Source organism: Dreissena polymorpha, chromosome 9 (genome assembly GCF_020536995.1).
Source record: "Dreissena polymorpha isolate Duluth1 chromosome 9, UMN_Dpol_1.0, whole genome shotgun sequence".
Taxonomy (NCBI): Eukaryota; Metazoa; Mollusca; class Bivalvia; order Myida; family Dreissenidae; genus Dreissena; species Dreissena polymorpha.
Window position 1 is genome coordinate 8624165 of NC_068363.1, and position 21021 is coordinate 8645185.

The 21021-nt window shown below is 34.4% G+C and overlaps 1 protein-coding gene across 5 annotated transcripts in view; it reads left to right on the top strand.

The window, feature by feature from the left end:
* LOC127846558 (uncharacterized) overlaps window positions 1–21021 on the top strand; it is a 63859-nt gene that overhangs the window by 33129 nt on the left and 9709 nt on the right. For all 5 annotated transcript variants that reach the window (XM_052377932.1, XM_052377933.1, XM_052377934.1 and 2 more), the window contains exons 7-11: window positions 2102–2233; window positions 2615–3331; window positions 3631–3778; window positions 20217–20468; window positions 20788–20985. In XM_052377932.1, the coding sequence (XP_052233892.1) occupies window positions 2102–2233; window positions 2615–3331; window positions 3631–3778; window positions 20217–20468; window positions 20788–20985 (1447 nt within the window). The remainder of the gene's footprint in view (window positions 1–2101; window positions 2234–2614; window positions 3332–3630; window positions 3779–20216; window positions 20469–20787; window positions 20986–21021) is intronic.

A 21021-nucleotide genomic window follows, 5' to 3' on the forward strand; every position in this document is an offset into this window, starting at 1 on the left:
TTACATATCGTGCAAAATTAATTTAATTTGCATTCGTGTTCTTTATTTTACCCACATTTTTTAATTGTATAATGAAAATCAAACGATACTACTTCGGCTACAAACGCTAAAATGCAAACAACAAAATATGTAAGTATCGAATAAGAAGAGATGCGAATTCGTTGGACACACATGACCCCCTTTACGTCAAATAGAAAGGGAAAAAACGTTTCTATATTAAGCCAATTTAAGATTTGAGTTTCAAAAATTAAAACAGAATGAACACATCATGTTTGTGAGCGATACGACGCGAACGTAAAATAAGCGGCCCAACCAAAAATAAGTTAATAACACGTGAAAATGAACATTGTGTAGTTTTTAAATGTTTTACCCCTGTGCATGTACGCAGGAAAACTAAATAAAATTTATAGAATACATTTACAAAATTATTAAAATAAATTGTACACTACATTTTATTACGAAACTGGCATGTTATCAACGCAAGCGATTTCAAATTTGAAATAACTTTTGTTTCTACAGAGCTGTTCGAGCGGTATGGAATTTTGTACGTACTCTAAATCCATTTCACTACTTAAGGCGTTTCGGTTAACCGGTTAATAACCGGTTACGGGAAAAGGTTAACCGGTTAATGATTTTTGTAACCTCTTGCATCCCTAATTAAAATCCGTGTATGCAAATCTACGCGGATGTGTACGGATAAATGATAAAAATGTCACGCAAAACTTCAATTGTAACATCGGTACTAGGCAAGGGGACGTAGCCAGTACAATAATTTTTAATTTATACATGAACGAGTTGTCTACCTTTCTGAAATCTAAAGGTCATAGGGGTATTTTTATCACCGAAGACATTTCCGATATAATTTGCATTCTTTTTTGCCGATGACGTTGCGAGATGCGCTCATACTGAAAATACTGGTATGACAATTAACCAACAAAAAGACGGAAATCATTGTTTTTAGAAACGGAGGTCCGCTAAGATCATACGAACATTGGGTCTTTAAAAATAATCCCGCAAATGTCACATCTCTGATCGGTATATAAATACATGGGTCTAAGTCACATCTGTATATAAATACATGGGTCTATGTCACATCTGTATATAAATACATGGGTCTATGTCACATCTGTATATAAATACATGGGTCTATGTCACATCTGTATATAAATACATGGGTGTATGTCACATCTGTATATAAATGCATGGGTTTATGTCACATCTGTATATAAATACATGGGTAAATGTCACATCTATATATAAATACATGGGTCATGTCACATCTGTATATAAAACATGGGTAAATGTCACATCTGTATATAAATACATGGGTCTATGCCACATCTGTATATAAATACATGGGTTTATGTCACATCTGTAAATAAATACATGGGTCTATGTCACATCTGTAAATAAATGCATGGGTCTATGTCACATCTGTATATAAATACATGGATTTTTGTCACATCTGTATATAAATACATGGGTCTATGTCACAGCTGTATATAAATACATGGGTCTGTGTCACATCTGTATATAAATACATGAGTCAAATGTCACATCTGTATATAAATAAATATAAATGTATTCACCACAACTGACCATTTCGGACAATACTGAACGCAATCGACACTTATGGAAAATTCTGACCACAATTGACCATATCGGACAATACTAACTAAAAGCTGACCATTCTGGTGGAAGTCGGCTCAAAGAACCTCGTTGGGTAATCAAAATATAAATTGAAAGTTTTAGTCATTTTACTTCAAGTTTTCGTTTTTAACATGACTTAAAAAGGTGTGCGACATTTATCGTTAATGTTGCGACATATATCGGCAGTTGAAATTTTTGCGACATTTATCGTTAAAGTTGCGACATATATCGCCAGTAGGATTTGCGACATTTATCGTTCCTTGCGACATTTATCGTCAACGTTGCGACAAATCTCGTAGCCTGCGACATATAATGGCGATGCGACATTTAAAGGCGCTACAGAGTCCACTAGGCATAAATGGGTTAAATGCTTTTGAAGAAAAAACTTGACAAAATACCAGCCTGGAGATATTTGCATGCACAGGATTTACAAATGATTGCTATGATTCAGGTTAGGATTTTGATAACAACTCGTGAAAAAGTCCCAGAAAAGCCAGGTGAAGATAAATTATTCGCTCAACATCATTTGATGCCTCTTGTTCTCGAAGACGGCGTTGATCTTCTAAAATGTTGCTCGGGAATGGTACGTTGTGGTAGTGGTGACTTTATTTTAGAATAAGGCATTTATTGTATAGTCGGGAACAAATTTTGTCGTCTGATTAAATTCCTAATGCAGTACTATTAATGCTGTCCGGCGCCCGGAGGACAAAGTTTTTTACTGACTGTTTAAAATAGAAAGACAAAACCATGAGTGAATCAATCCTGACAAAATATTATAACCAATAGCCGTTATTTCCTTATTATAAACAAAGTATGGTGAAAGGTGTTAATATTGCGTAAAATTTTCATATATTGTGCAGTAAAAACGTTTGTTTGCACTCGTTAATAATAATTTTACGTGTTAATATGCCATTTGCACTGATATATTTCATTGTAATATGTTGTAGATATGCTTTTTTTGCAGACCTTCGAGGTGGATAAAGCTGAAGAAATTGTGCACAAATGTGCTTGTTCGCCAATGGCAATAAAGATGGTATCTACAATGCTGAAAGAAGGAAAATTTACAACGGATCACTTAATATTTCATCTTAACATGGATAAAAATGTGTCAAAAGGGCTAGGTGTCAGGTCAATAATTGAAGAAACAATTACAAACTTGGACCCATTGGAACGCAACGCACTTGCAGCGATGTCAGTTTTCCAAGCATCGCCATTCGAATTTGGTGCAGTTGAGAAAATTCTTCAAAATATATGTCACAATACAGGTACATGCATGTCAGTACTTCAGAGGTTGCATGACAGTAATTTACTGGAGGTTGAGTCTAGACACAAGTCTGAAAGAAAATGCACCTACTCCCTCCATCCATTAGTATATCAATACTTATCGGAGCAGATAAAGTCGGAAGCATACACGATTGCAGTGCAGAATTTTGTTGAGTACTATGAAAAGTTAATAGGAAGAATCATGCGCGGAATGAACACTCGGTATTGGAAAGGCCGATGGCTTTTGGAAACAAACAAGATTCACATTATGAAGTTTTATTCCATCATGGCGGATGAACCAGAATTGCTTCGGCCGATGAAGAGCAAATTTTCACCCATTGAGCTTTTGATCAAAAAGCATTTATCCGATCTTTCTGACCTCATGATATCTAATGTTATGAAAAGGAGAATATTCACTGTAAGAATATATATTTTATTTTGATACATCTCTTAGAGAAATTTGGATGTGTACTTTTACTATTCTTAATGCTTGTCTCCCATATTACATGATATGAGAGTTTTTTTCTTAATTTAAAAGATATAAAGAGCAAAAAATGTTGTTTAAAGTGATCAAACATTGATTTTATTGCACTTAAAAAATATAAATATTAAAAAACGCCAACTCTTTAATATATGTTTTAAGGAAGCTATATAGTTTCCGGCTTTCGTAAATGTCGTGTGTGTTTGGATGGTTTAAGCATTACTTTTTTCTTTTAGAGTGAAACCAAGAGAGCACAGAAAGCGAAGAATGACGATGCTTTTATTTTCTGGATGGTTGAAGAAGCGGATGTATTTAACCTGCTTCACGACCAACCGGATATTGCATTGCAAATGCTTGAAAAGTTGTCGGAAGGAAGATATGCGGGTAATGATTTGTCGTTTTATTAAACAATTTTCATATGCAGACACATATCCCATTTTTATATTGCATTTTCTTGATTTCATGGGTTTAGATAGATTGCTCTTTACGAGTGTTCTTAGCTCACCTGATCACAACGTGCTCATGGTGAGCTTTTGTGATCGCCTTTTGTCCGTCGTCCGTCGTGCGTCGTGCATCCGTCGTCAACATTTGCCTTGTGAACACTCTAGAGGCCACATTTATTGTCCGATCTTCATGAAACTTGGTCAGAACATTCGTCCTAATGATACCTCGACCGAGTTCGAAAGTGGGTCATGCTGGGTTAAAAACAAGGTCACTAGGTCAAAAAAAGAAAAACCTTGTGAACACTGTAGAAGTCACATTTGATGCCCAGTCTTCATGTAACTTTGTCAAAATGTTTGACTTAATGATATGTTGGTTGAGTTCAAAAATGGTTTCGGTCCATTGAAAAACATGGCCGCCAGGGTGCGGAGCAGTATTCCTTATATGGCTATAGAGAAACCTTGTGAACACTCTAGAAGTCACAATGTTTGCCCAATCATCATGAAACTTGGTCAAAACATTGGTTTTATTGATATCTCGGACGAGTTCGAAAATGGTCCAGATCGGTGAAAAAAATCGCCGCCAGGGGGCGGGACAGTTTTTTCTATATGCATAAAGTGAAAACATGTGAACACTCTAGAAGTCACATTTTTGGTCAAATCTGCATGAAATTTGGTCAGAACATTTCTTTCCTGAATACGTCGGTTGAGTTCAAAAATGGTTTGGATTAGTAAAAAAAAATATGGCCGCCAGGGGGGGGGTCTTTTTCCCTTATGTTTATATAGTAAAAAAGCTGGTGAACACTCTAGAAGTCACATTGTTTGCTTAATCATCATGAAATTTTGTTTAAACATCGATTTTTATAGATATCTCGGACGAGTTAGAAAATGGTCATGATCAGTGAAAAAACATGGCCGCCAGGGGGTGGGTAGTTTTCTCTATATGTATATAGTGAAAACATGTGAACAGTCTAGAAGACACATTTTTTGCCCAATCTTCATGAAATATGATGAGAGCATTTGTTTCCTGGATATGACGGTTGAGTTCGACAATGGTTTGAATCGGTAAAAAAACATGGCCGCCAGGAGGGGGGTGGTGGTCTTTTTCCATATATTTATATAGTAAAAAAGCTTGTGAACACTCTAGAAGTCACATTGTTTGTCCAATCATCATGAAACTTGGTCAAAATAATTGTTTTATTAATATCTTGTTTGAGTTTGAAAATAGTCGTGATTAGTGAATAAACATGGCCCCAAGAGGTGGGGCATTTTTCTCTATATGTATATAAGAAAACATGTGAACAGTCTAGAAGACACATTTTTTGCCCAATCTTCATGACATTTGGTCAGAAGATTTTTTCCTGGATACGGAGGTTGAGTTCAAAAATGGTTTTGATCCATCTAGGAACATGAACGCCAGGGGGGGGGTCATTTTCCTTAAATTTATATACTAAAAAAGCTTGTGAACACTCTCAAAGTCACATTTTATGCCAATCATCATGAAACCTGGTCAAAACATCGGTTTTATTGATATGTTGGATGAGTTTGAAAATGGTCGTGATCAGTGGGAAGACATGGGACATGGCCGCCAGGGAGTGGGACAGTTTTCTATATATGTATGTAAGAAGCATTTTCCTTATATATATATATATATATATATATATATATATATATATATATATATATATATATATATATATATATATATATATATATCGAGGGTTTGGCGCAAAACTATTGTAACTCAGATTTTTAGAATTTTACAGAAGATGGAAAAACATCATTGTTTCCCTTATTTTCACTTCCTGATAAAAACCAGACTAAAACTTGTAGTAAATAACTATATTTAAACATTACAGTTAACAATTTGTTTATTCATGTAAATGTATTTTGATGAATATCAAGATACAATACTTTTGCGTTAACATTAGAAAACTTTAGCCAAAATATTTAGGTGCAAAACTATTGTATCTGAAGATACATTACTTTTGCACTAAGTTTTTAGCTAAATTTGATGGTTTTGCAATATCCAAGAAACATTGTAACTTAAGGATGATTTTGTTTATAACCTTAATTTTATAATGTTATTATAAAGAAGGGAAGAGATTTTTCAATGCCATTAAATTAAGTATACTTCAATTGATGGTTGGTTTCATTCACCTGTAGAAAACACAAACCATGACGGGCCATGTGCTTACAACTGAAAATACTGGTTCCTTACAAAATAACACAGGTGTCTAGTATCAGGGAACTGGAATCCCAAGCAAAAATACATTTAACTTCAATCAACAGTTTATTGAACTGAAATAATGTAAACAGTATTAGGATAGTGTTTCATGTTACTAACCAGGGGTCACTTTCGCAAAGCCTTCTCTCATCATAAAACTAGAACTAGGAACTGGCATTCATCAGAAGTACATGTAACTAAAATAGTAAAGAATAACTGAGCCTTGCTGTGCGAAAACCAACCTTTGGTGTTTGCGACCATCAAGGATCCAGATGAGCCTACGCATCCTCGCAATCTCACCCGGATCCATGCTGTTAACTTTCAGACCTTATAAGTGTTGCAAAAGCTTTGAGTAAACAGCATGGATCCTGATCAGACTGCACCGATGTACAGGCTCATCTTGATCCAAACGCCAAAGGTTGGTTTTCCCACAGCACGTATCAAATATACAAGTACTTATAAGCATTTTAGGGGACTGAACTCTAGATTGTCCAAGGCGAACAAAATATTATAAGGGTTTAAACTATTATTTCAAAACAAAGTAAATTACTATATTTTTGTCACAGAAACAAAACAAGTAACCCTATTTGCCACAGTTATTTACATTTACTTTATCTTTGAAACAAGTACCAGCAAACATAATTGCATCTGTGGTGCAGTCCAAGTTAGAATCCAGCTTGAAAATGTTTTTTTCTTTTTCTCTTTTTTGTCTGAAATAGCCATTTCAGGGCTGATCTATAATTCAAAATAAAGTATTTTTGGCATAAATCTGATGTTCAGCCACCTTTAATAGAGCAATTATCATATATATTATGCAAACAAGCTTGATAATCCTATATCATGAAGGACAATGGAACAATAACATTATTTCATGAAATCATTAGCTTTGTACATAGAGGATATTTGTTTTATTTGAGTGGAAGATAAAATTTATGTCAGCATGTGAGCACCATATGCAATATTTTCATGAGGAGCGAAGCCATGAGTAAAAATGTCATGTCAAGTGCTCATGAGATGAAATTAATTAAAAGCTTCCACTGATTTTAAAAAAAAATGTATATTTTACGCTATTTGCTTGACAACAGTAAGCATAAAATATTTTATGCTATTTGCTTGACAACAGTAAGCATAAAATAAATGATTGTATTACAATAATTTTATCATTGATACAATGTCACATAACAGTTGCAAGTGAAAATAAACACTCAAATCTTGACATGACAGGTATCTTTGATATTTACAAAATTAGATTTATCTTAAGTAATATACAATTGAAATATGTAGTTTCCTTGATCTTAATTTGTTTTATTTCCATTGTATGCCATTATACTAAAATGCAATGGTTAGAATCAAACTATGTATAAAGATATACAGTCATTTCATTGCAAAACTTGTGAAATAATTAGCAATTGATATGTAATTAAAAGTCTGCATTATGCAATTAAATTATTTATTGTCATAACTACACACTATTCCTATATATTTTTAATGTTTAGGTCAATAACTTCATTATAAACAAACATAACAAAAATTCCAAAACATTAACATTGTCCTTAATGCTTATATCCAAACATTACTTCATCAGTAACTTTCACACACAATTTTCATGGGGGAGGAGAATGAAGAATGTATGGTGGACACTTGGAATAATATTAGCTTTGCAAAGCATTAATAGGTCTCTGTATTTTTCCCATTTTAATTTGATTGGGGCACTTCTTAGGACCTGCAATTTAATTCCTGATGTGTCAACAGAATCCCCCTTTGAATTTCTTGGTCGTTGCATCAGATTTAACTCATGAACCGGACCAGCATAATCGTACTGATATAACACCATGTCTGGTTTCACTGCATGCATTTGAAGTGTTTTGACATAACTAATGAAAAGCCTATTTCAAGTTCAAATATTTTTTTTCTAAGAAAGGGTTGTAAAATAATAGAAGTCCTTTTGTCCCATTTCCTTAACATGGTACGGCCGGTTATGTCTTGCTGGTCTTATTGCTGCTGCCCACTGCCCTGGAGTATATACATAAATAAACCTACTAGCTCTCTCTACAGAGGCATGTATAGAGTCGTTCTCGTTTTTCTAGATATTTATGATGTATGGACTCAAGATCAAGTTTTTGCATGGCAAACCAAAGCATAGTGGTATAATACCTATTCTTGTTTTGAGAGAAACAGTTGTCACTATAAAACACAAACTTTTTTTCGAGATTTGCTTTGAAGACATAGGTTTGATAAAGTGGTAAACGCATGATGCAATCTCAGACGCTCCACGGCTAGCAACTGTTTCGTCCCATCCATAGCAATAACCATTTGAGGTGCCAATGTCATATATGGAGAGGTTGTATGTGTTCAATCAACGTTTATAATAGAGCGATGACGCGAAACTTATTGGAGTTAGCAATACCTCCTCTAAATCAAAACAAGCACATATAAAATCTGGGTCTATTTTAGCATTGGCTGTTTCCTTGTCAGATTCTTTGTTCACGCGTGCAGCTGTTTTGCTGCTCATAACTCTCTAACAGGGCATTTCTTTCAGCAACAGAGGCATTTTTGTATTTTGTGCATGTATCACACTGGTCTTTAATTGAACGGTGAAATCCAATATTATACTCGGTATCAAAAACAGACCTACAAGATAAGTATTGATGCAAAGCATCAAAGGGCGTAGAGAATTTCAGTGTGAAAGGCACTCAATGAAGTTACGTGGAACGATTTTTTCTACTGTACTATGATTGTATGTTATAACCCCCAAATAACCATTATCTATGATGTTGTGTTATAACTCCTTAATAACCATTATCTATGATTTTGTGTTGTAACCCCCAAATATTTCATAGTTCATTTTATTTACATTGGTTTCCTTTTTTAGCTCATCTATTTTTTGAAAAAAAATTATGAGCTATTGTCATCACCTTGGCGTCGGCGTCGGCGTCTGCGTCGGCGTCGGCGTCCGGTTAAGTTTTGCGTTTAGGTCCACTTTTCTCAGAAAGTATCAATGCTATTGCATTCAAACTTGGTACACTTACTTACTATCATGAGGGGACTGGGCAGGCAAAGTTAGATAACTCTGGCGTGCATTTTGACTGAATTATGTGCCCTTTTTATACTTAGACAATTGAAAATTTTGGTTAAGTTTTGCGTTTAGGTCCACTTTTTTCAGAAAGTATCAATGCTATTGCATTCAAACTTGGTACACTTACTTACTATCATGAGGGGACTGGGCAGGCAAAGTTAGATAACTCTGGCGTGCATTTTGACAGAATTATGTGTCCTTTTTATACTTAGAAAATTGAAATTTTTTGTTAAGTTTTGTGTTAAGGTCCATTTTATTCCTTAAGTATCAAAGCTATTGCTTTCATACTTGCAACACTTACTAACTACCGTAAGGGGACTGTGCAGGCAAAGTTATGTAACTCTGACTGGCATTTAGACGGAATTATGGGCCCTTTATACTTAGAAAATTGAAAGTTTGGTTAAGTTTTGTGTTTTGGTCCACTTTACCCCTAAAGTATCATAGATATATCTTTCATACTTGGAACACTCGCAAACTATCATAAGGGCACAGTAAAAGGACAAGTTGCATAACTCTGGATGTCATTTTTACGGAATTATGGCCCTTTTTTGACTTAGTAACTTTGAATATATGGTTAAATTTTGTGTTTCGATCCACTTTACTTCTAAAGTATCAAGGCTATTGCTTTCAAACTTCAAATACTTTCATGCTATCATGAGGTTACTGTACCTGGCAAGTTGAATTTTACCTTGACCTTTGAATGACCTTGACTCTCAAGGTCAAATTATTAAATTTCTCTAAAATTGCCATAACTTCTTTATTTATGATTAGATTTGATTGATACTTTGACAAAACTACTCTTACCTGACATACCACAATAGACTCCACCCAAACCATCGCCCGTGCCCCCCCCCACCCCCCCCCCCCCCCTATTTTTTTTTTTTTTTTTTTTTTTTTTAAGATCATCTCACAAATGACCACCACACCCTCACACTATACCCCCCCCCCCCACCCCACCCCCTCCCCAATTTTTTTTTAAACGGTTAAAAAACAAAACTATTTATTTTGATTATTTTATGTTTGAAATACCGTCCAACCATCGCACCCAAGAATCCCCCCCCCACCCCCCCTCCCCCCACCCGAATCCCCCCCCCCTATTTTTTTTTTTTTTTTAAGATCATCTCACAAATTACCACCACACCCTCACACTATACCCCCCCACCTCACCCCCCCCCCCAATTTTTTTTTATGAAACGGTTAAAAAACACAAATATTTATTTTTATTATTTTATGTTTGAAATACCGTCCAACCATCGCACCCAAGAATCCCCCCCATCCCCCCCCCACCCCCCCCCCCGATTTTTTTTTTCTTTTTTTTCGCATTTTTGGAAGAAAATGTAATAAATGTCCACACCCCCACACAATGCACCGCTCTTCACTCCACCCCTCCCTCCTTTGTGATTGAAAATGATTGTCCCTTCACCTTTAAAAAGAAAATAGATGAGCGGTCTGCACCCGCAAGGCGGTGCTCTTGTTTTTACTGGCATCCGTGTGCAGTTTTCATTAATGGAACAGAACTGTGTAGGTTTTAAAAAATCTGCTTCATCTTGTAAGCGTAATTTCATATTTTTCTCAAATTCAAGGGGAGAGTATTCTGAACTTATTCTTACGTTGCTCATTTACGATAAGGGGTTGAGTACTCATTAATATGAAAACACTGTAAATGTTTTAATGAGTTTACGAACCCCCCCCCCCCACCCTCTCACACATATATTTCATGAGCATAATAAAAAAAATGGTTACAATAAATCAGCATATTTATTTAAACTAAAATGTCTACATCAAAACAAAAAGTTAACATAGAACACAAATAAAATAATTTGATTCTACTGGGGCTCGAAACTTGGGCCTCTCACATGTGAAGCGAGCGTGTAGCCACTACACTACGGAACCGCTTGAAAAATCACCTTCTAACTAAGATATTAATAAGCTATTAATAGTCGGTTTAAATGTAAACCCTGACGTTTAAACGCTGGATAGTGAGCGGGGTTAAAGGTCCATACCAAAGGGTCCATACCACTGGCAAGATACGGGTCAGGCCTGCGGCTTTCTATATGTGGATCTTAAAAAAACCTATAGGATGACTTGGTAGTAATGAGACTGGGGTGCTGTGAAGGTGCTCCTCATTGATAAGCGGCTGCTTCCTTTATCAAGACTCATTATTACAATTAATAATACGTGTCGCGCTTCGCGCTCTATAGCGCCTGTATTTGTAACTAGGTGGTTGCTAGGATAGTGGAACAAAGAAGGTTTTAATGTGTTTACGACCCCACACCCTCTCACACATATATTTCATGGGCATAATAAAATCAACAAATGGTTACGATAAAACAGCATATTTATTTAAACTAAAATGACTACATCAAAACAAAAAGTTAACATAGAACACAAATAAAATAATTTGATTCTACTGGGGCTCGAACCTTGGACCTCTCACATGTGAAGCGAGCGTGTAACCACTACACTACGGAGCGCTCGAAAAATCACCTTCTAACGAAGATATTAAGGTAATGGAAGCCTAATGGGTACTTTTCCAGAAACACTCTTTGTTATTATTTCCACATAGTAAATTGTATATCACAACTAATTGCAAAATTTGAAAACTTTACCAGCCGGTTAACTTTTTATACTTGGTTGAATACACCTACCCCTTGACTCGGTTGGGCGTTTTCTATGGATTTACCCTATATCCAAAATATAAAGTTTTTTGTAATGGGATATACATATATTTTGACAATTAACTTAATAAACGTACACGACTGGATTTTGTTAGTAGATACAGAATTTAAAAAGTGTCTTTGTGCCTTTGATGTCCAATAATATATGCACTTATCTGGATAAAATGGCAATAACGACAACAAATGGTTCAGTGACAAGAAACTTTAATTACGTTTTATGTCACTTGTAGTGAAATGCATATATTGTACATATTTATTTAACAAAACATATTTTCTACACACTGAATGAATTTCAGGAAGTTTTACCGTCCCTATCTCAAGAAATTTTACTTTGAGTATGCCTACCCCAATGCATTTTCACGCAATGAATTTAAGTATAAATTTGTATATCACCTCTTTTGGGGGTTTTCTAGTTGCTTATTAAAAGCTACAGTTATAAACCATGACATGTGAAGAAATTTAGCTAACTTTGAATTAATATTGATATAACAAGGCTATTGTCAAGCAGTATGGTCCTCTACCGGCTCCACTATTGTCAGAAATTCCACCATTTTCTGAATTTTTTTATTTTTTGATTGCCATAGCAACCGCAATTTTTGACGTAGGAACAAAGTGAAATGACGTGCATAATATCCATATTGCCATCTATCCATGTTGCAAGTTTCATGAAAAAATATTAAGAACTTTTAAAGTTATTGCAGGATCCAGAAAACCACCATTTTCAGCAGTATTTCTAGTCTATTTGTTGCCACAGCAACCAGAATTTTTGACGTAGGAACAAAATTAAATGACGTGCATTATGTCCATATTGCCATATACTATGTTTCAAGTTTCATGAAAAAATATGAAGAACTTAAAGTTATCGCAGGATCCAGAATAGTGTGACAGACAGACAGACAGACAGACTCACAGACGCACAGAGCGAAAACCATAGGTCCCATCCGGTGAAACCGGTAGGGGACAATAATGCATTAACAAGAGCACCGCATAACGGGTGACGCGCTCGGCTGCGAAAGCTTGTCAGATTTTTTTTTAGAGGTCACAGTGACCTTGACCTTTGACCTAGTGGCCCAAAATGGGTGTGGCGTGTAGAACTCATCAATGTGCATCTACACATGAAGTTTCAAAGTTGTAGGTGGAAGTACTGTGATGTTAGAGGCAAAGTTAAAGTTTTATATTACAGGTCACAGTGACCTTGACCTTTGACCTAGTGACCAAACAATGGGTGTGGTGTGTAGAACTCATCAAGGTGCATGTACATATGAATTTTCAAAGTTGTAGATGGAAGCACTATGATAGAGGCAAAGTTAAAGTTTTATATAAGAGGTCACAGTGACCTTGACCTTTGACCTAGTGACCCAAAAATGGGAGTGGCGTGTAAAACTCGTGCATGTACATATGAAGTTTTAAAGTACTAGGTGGAAGTACTGTGATGTTAGAGGCAAAGTTAAATATTTTATATAAAAGGTCACAGTTACCTTGACCTTTGACCTAGTGACCAAAAAATGGGTGTGGTGTGTAGAACTCATCAAGGTGCATGTACATATGAAGTTTCAAAGTCGTCGGTGGAAGCACTATGATGTTAGAGGCAAAGTTAAAGTTTTATATTATAAGTCACAGTGACCTTGACCTTTGACATAGTGACCCAAAAATGGGTGTGGCGTGTAGAACTCATCAAGGTGCATGTTCATATGAAGTTTCAAAGTTGTAGATGGAAGCACTTTAATTTTAGAGACAATGTAAAGGTTTTAGCACGACGGCGGACGTCGGACGGCGGACGACGAAGAGGCTATGACAATACCTCGTAGTTTTCTCCGAAAACAGCCGAGCTAATATTACAATCTTAAGGTCACCTAAAGTCAAAAGGCAACATATGAATACAGGCGCAGTTCACCACAAAATGTCAAAGTTGTCCCAATATTACGTAGCATAAAGATGTATAAGTTATCATGTTTCTTTAAACATGTAGCACAATAATATACAATTTATATTTTAATAAAAACAGCCATATTAATGACAACTAGATGTACATAATTTAGTATCAGTATAAAGCCATTGCGTGATTTTGACTGGCCGCGTGTCATTTGAAAGCCATATTGTCTCGTTCAGTCACTGAAAAACTGACCGATTTTAGGGACCACTTCAGATAAAATATTTTTTTGCGTTTTTGACTTTTAGTAGTCCCTCATTGTTTTTAGCAATGAAAATATCCCTAAAGTCATCTAAGGCTTTTCATGACTTAAACAAACTGAATTATGGATTGCAGTAACAGTAAAGATGTGGGCCATATTGTCAGTAATTTTACATGTTTTAAGCAAAGATCCCAGTGCTTCAACACCATCAGGAGCACTGTGGGCGTTGCTGGTTGCCTGCAGAACACGTTCACTAGATCTTCCTGTTTGTGTGACTGTCCAGGATACGATTTTTGAAAACCGGCAAAGAGTCACCAAAACTGCTTACACAATTACAAAACGTTTCAAAACAGTTTGTGTTCAGCAATGCACTAACCAAAACCGGAAAATCAAACCTGCGCTCATTATGAGCAACAAAAATGGCTCTGGGAAACTTTGCAAGCCACATCATACAATCATGTAGAGAAGTTTTAATTGATACACTATCAACACTTCAACCATTTACACGCATTATGCAATGATCATCAACAGAGATGCCAATCACTTTTTGAGCTTCGGAAGAAATTGGCACTGTTGTCTTCACATATGTCGAGAACTTAAAACCCGTCTTCAAATGCACAGCACCAATCTGAGTAATATCAGGCATTACTGTACATCGAACTGAAATACAAAATTAAATTCACACAATGCTTATTTCATGAATTTTATAATTTCCCTTTAAGTTTCATTCTGACGCCTTATATGATAGTTGGTTATGAGAAAAATCAATTTTCAGCACAACAAGCACATTACATATTGAACTCAAATTATTGCTTGTGAAAAGAATTCACCATTTATATGAATAGCTCAGAATTTTAATATACCTATGCTCCTTCATAAGATTTATTACTAAAAGTAATGAATTTATTTTAAAAAATTGTAATATTTGGAATAGCTTTTAATATTTATAATAACAATCACAAATATTTTTAATAATGTGCCTGCCCTGGGGTTCTAACCAAAAATCTTTAAAAAAAAATGTAATTTTACCAAACTATGAACACAGTGCCTTAAATAAAACAATTGTTATTACTATGTTTCATGTTCATCTGGAATATGAAATTAGAAGACAGTTGATGAGAAAAAATACTAAAATTTGGCACCAAAATAGTCAATAACATTGTATTAAAAGTTAGTTTTTACACTTACTCCATTTCTTTCTCATAAGCATCAATGGCAGCCTTGTTAGACGACGCAGTTGAGATTTTCTTAATGGCCTCCCGAGCACGAGCCTACATCTTCTTAAGATTTCTATTTGCAATAAGCGTTATGTTTAGAGTGGTTAGGAAGTTATTTACCTTCAACGGCCTGCCCAAACTGACTCATTGCTGAAAAGAGAATTGAAAATGATAAGAACATGAAAACGAAGTAAGGCCGTAGTTACTTAATAATGACGTATTTACATAGAATCCATTCGTATCATCATTACATTATTAAATAACATGAATGAGCAATCAATTGGATTTAACAACACAAATGCGAAACTAAATTTGAAAACTGAATATGATGGACACCGGAATTACGTCACTAAGCCCACAGTAAGTGTGGAATATATTGCTACGCACTTCTTGAGATATTGTATTGCTACATTTAAACCTGCATTTAGTTCCGCATGGCTCTTTCATTTTTCTCCCCTTACATAAAACCCCTCTCACTGAAATACAGCTCCCACCCCTATTTCTCCTGTACTTTCTAGTATTTCTTTCCCATTTTCCTCATCTCTTACACGTTTTCTACCCCTACATGCTTTAATTGAGTTGGCAGAGGTACTGCCCAATAAGGGCTCAGCAGTGAAAATTTCCTCTTGCTCTCCAAACTCCCCACCCTCACATTCTACTCTTACATGTTCACTTTCACATTCTACACTCTCACCATTTCTACATTGTTCACCTTCATTTCTAAATTCACCACTTTCAGTTTCCTTCCTTACATTTCCATGCTGGACATGCTCGATTTCACCTATGATCTCACTTAAAACTTCTGCAATTATTTCTTCAACCCCCTTTAGCATCAAAACCCTGAACCCCTACAGTAACAAAATTCTTATCTGTATCTTTACTCTTTGTTACTTGGATTTTCTTTTTCTTACTTTTAACCTTTGTTTTCATTTTTCATGGCGATGATGTATTGCTATCCTCAAAGGAATAATATGAATCTTTCAAAATTTCTGTTTCATTTTTGACAACTTATACTCAAAACCCGAGCTACACATATCTGAAAAAGAATTTTCATTGCATGCTTTATATTCTGGGAATTCATTTTTATGTCTTCTAAGTTCAGATAAATGGATGTTGTCTGAATCATCAGTGGCAGAGTCTTCTATGGATATGTTATTGTCTGAACTACTTTGTTGAAGCTTATTTTATCTCTTCTTCTAAAATATAAAGTTTGCAAGTTTCATCTGCACTACTAAAGTCCGAAAAACCTTCAAAGTCACTATCACTTGACTCAGTGAAAATGTGTTCCCTAAGCGAGACATGAGTTACTTCAAACGGTCTGTCATAGTTGTCTGCGTAGAGGGTTGTCGATAACTTCTGAATGAAAGAACACAGATTTTTAATTGTGCTGTGAAATGTTAATACAGCTGTGCCATCTGGGCAGGATAAACCCTCAGCGCTTCTACTATGTGCATCAAACACACTATATCCATTGCTCAGCTTCATTACAGCCGTCGTGTAACAATCAATGGTTATGAAACAATACTTTTTCAAAACGACAAGACTGTCATGTAAAGTTATGAATGGTGGTTCAGATACATTTCTAAAAACTGAACCACTGAATGTCTTCTCAACGTGAAATTTATCTGTTGGTAGCTCTGAAATGAGAAGGTTTGCTTTGTTTCTAAGACTTAGAGAGCAATAAACTGAATCGCCATTGCTCAAAATTGTGTTTAGGTCAGTCTGATTCCAGTATTCAGGGTATTTATGCATTGCAAACTGCATAGCTGCTAAACTATTCGCCGCACACTGCCTCCCAGCTCCACCATACTTCACATCTCCTTGGTGGCATGTAGCCTTTACAGACAACATCCTGAAACTTCAAGTAATAATTATCTTAGACTTCAGTTAAATGTGGAAAAAGTGCGTATTGTAGAGAACATTTCCTTATATAGATGATATCCAAGTTTTTCATCAAGTCGCTAAATAATATAATTGAATGTGTATGGTGAAATACGCATTAGTTTTAAAGCTTAAATGTTGCATGCCAATAGGGAGGGCAATATCCCCATAAGAATGAGTGAATTTTTCAACAAAAACATAATATAACCATTTTATTAAATGTCCTCTTTATATTCGCTTTATTTTCTATGCATCTTTCATATCAAGTGGAGAATATTTTGAAGAAAGTTTAAAATAACACGAATAAAAATATATTTATGAACGTCAGCGCCTTGTGCTTAGTGTTACCTCAAGTCATGAATATGATTGCAGCCTAATGGAAAGCGTAAATAGTCTGTTTCTTCACAGTATATACTCAAATATGGACAATTATTGCATGGTCGATATGCATTAAAATATATAGGGACATACATGATGTAGGCATGTAATGAAAATAATTATTATATGATCTAAAAATATACGCATTCCCAATGGTCAGAATCGCCACGATTAATATGAAATTATGTCGGTGAATATCGCAACATATTCAATAGCTAACTTGTCAATAAATGCACAACATTTCATGAATGGTGATAGCCACAAGTGTATTATGACAATTTCTTAACAAAGAGATGAAGATGAAACCTTTATAGAAAGAAACTAAATTTTCTTTTTATTACATAATTTTGCTCTTTAAAAGTGTTATGATTCAAAAAACTTAATTATATTTAATACGATTTCAGAAAATGATTTGGCGAAACATCAGTCACAATACAGAAAAATGTGTCACTAAAGAGTAAAAAAATATATGGACAATATGTTTCAATGAAGTGTAAAATTAATTCTTACAGTGAAAATACTAGAAAAAGATGTATTTTATTTAGATTTTCATCAATTTTTTATTTTTCTCAACATTTCAAAGTACAGTTAATACCAGTAATTCAAACAAATCACAATGGTGATAATTTGACAAAATGCTGTTATTTTTTTTTAGAGAGACATTTACTTAAGACGAAAAACTAAATCATTCTACAAATTAAGTGAAAATGCCTAACAAAATTAATTTCTAGCTTATCTATGACCTATACAATTATTACCATGAAGATTTGTTTGACGTATCAACCAACAATTTTAGTAGTTGTGGAAATAAATTTACTATGATTTGACAAATTTATATTTGATCATATTTCTTAATGCATTTTGCACTGAATCTTATTAAATCCAAACAAAAAAGATTTTTTTTTACTTCAAAGTATTTTTTTTTCTTCAAAAATAATACCATATTGTAATAAAATGCATTAAATTTAAAGTAATCTCATGCTTGATTATTACTAGGACACAATGTATATATAATATAATTTAACAAGTAATTATTTTACATTTAAACTATCACAATAATTGCTTTAAGTTAGTTTTAAAGATTAATTTCCCCACCCACACAGTTCAGTTTTTAAAGTTCTTTTACACAATTAAATATCTTAATAGCTAAATATAAAATCAAGTTGAATTCAAAATATAAAAATTAATTAAACATTTAAAAACTTCTTAAAACTTACCTCTATTGAACAGATATTTGAAATTTGCCACCACTTCAACTTTCCAGTCACATGGTAAATAGAGGTCATAAGGTCAGATTTGTTTAAAAAAATAATATTAAAGTCTTTTTTTACAAGGAGTGTTTTTTATTGGACTATAAGTATGGTATACGCGGCAAATGATAAAATAAAATAAAAAATTTGTTAACAAATAATTTAAATTATTGATTTATTTTCAATGCAGTACTATTGTAACTCAAATTACAATAGTGTTGCACTGAAATCATATAGGAACATGCTGTTAAACTTTGTGCAATACTATTGTAACTCAAGTTACAATAGTTTTGCACAAAATATATTATGAAAATGCATGCAAATTAATTTGCAAAACTATTGTATCTTGAGTTACAATAGTGTTGCACTAAAAAGGAAAAGATAACTGAGTTTATATGTGCAACACTATGGTATATATAGATACCATAGTATTGCATTATGACTTTTTGTTTGGATTCAAATATGTTATTGCATCACTAATGTATCTTCAAATACAATAGTGTTGCAATAACATTTTTACATATTTTAGAAACAACATTATTGCAGGATCACTATAACATTGTTCTTGTTTATTATATAACTGTCATATTTTTTATGGATGCAGGGTATGAAAATATGTACAATTTAAGTGGAAAGTGGTTTTTGGTAAAAATCAGAGTTACAATAGTTTTGCGCCAAACCCTCGATATATTAAAAAAAAATCTGGGTATTAAAAACATGGCCGCCAGGGTGGGTGGGGTAATTTTCTATATAGGCCTATTGTGAATACTTTGGAACACCTTATTTTTTAAGTCAGTCTTCTCATACCAATAATTTGAAATATTTGCTGAAGAGTTTTTATCTTTGTTTCTTTCCATCTTAGTCTCTCAGGTGAGCGACCCAGGGCCCTATGGGGCCTCTTGTTTATTTTACAAGGTTACATTATTCTAACGGCCATATAATAAACAACACACATATAAATTAACATACTGAAGCTTTTGGACAATATATTGGATTGCCATAATAGCATCAATTAAGTTTGTATTATAACAATCGCTATCGCGGCTTTTGATTGAATATTATGCAAATAATTAAACGCTGTAACTTATATCATAAGTAATTTGTGTGGACTTTTTCAATATTTTTTTTTTTTTGAAGTTCATGCACCATTTAAATTTTTGTATCTATCATGTCGACATGGAACTGTTGTTAGGAAATTATTAAAAAGCTGGCTTATATTTTTTGAATATGCTTAATAAGGAACTCCACCTACCGAAGAAGGTAACGGCGTTTAAAGGCGCCTGAGTAACACGTAATACACATATAATAAAATAATAAGAATTTATGGAAAGAAATCTCATAAGTTCAAATTAGACAGTGAATAAAACGAACACTTTCCAGTTTTATCACCAACTCACTATTCAATAGAAGGATGGAAACATGAGCTACGACTCAGTATCTTTCAGATAATGAAATGCAACCAAAACAAGTAGAAAACCGACAGTAAAATGTATTGCAAAAAGAACGCCATCAGCCCGTAATTTGACAACCTTGTTTTTAAAAGCACTTCGAGGCCTTCATGCTGATCCATTTTACAACAAGTTGGTTCATTCACTGTTCCACAAAGTGAAGGGGTTGGCTAAGTGGAAGAAACTCCAGTACCAAAGTGCAATGGAGCATTTGAACTTGTCAGTGTGCTTCTTGCAGAAGATCGAACCCTTACCACAGGACTTCATTTGCAAAGTGTGGTGCTTCATCGGAGAAATGCACATTGAAATTGGGGATTTTCAGACAGCGTATGATGTCCTCCAAACTAGTAATGTTTGTTATATATCATTCATTTCTTTATAACATGGTATATAGTGTAAAGTAATGGCCCAATAAACTCGTTTCGCATATAAATGACCTATTATGCATATTGTATAGGTGCTTAACATTTGAATACTGTGGAAGAAGATATAGCTTTACGACAATTATGTTCATGAGACATTGTCTCTTTCTCTTCTACCTCTGTATTGAGTCCAAGCAGAAGTTGCATTTCGTCTGAGACATCAAATGTTTACACTTGTAGCGGATATATTTATATTTATTTATTAATTAAGTATTAAATTATTTTTAAGTATGTGTTTTTGCAGGTTTCGAAGCACTGACGGACATATTACATAACAATGCAAAGCCCTCCAAACAAAGCGAGCAGTCATATGAACTACATTTGGCGATTCCAAAACACTATTACCTTTTTGCACTAATCGAGTTCAAGAAAGCGTTGCTGGAACCTGATCCAAAGGAAAAGACCAGCTTGTTCTCAAATGCAAAGCAAAAACTGGGAAAAGGTGCAAATGATTTAAGATCAACTGATGTGACACATT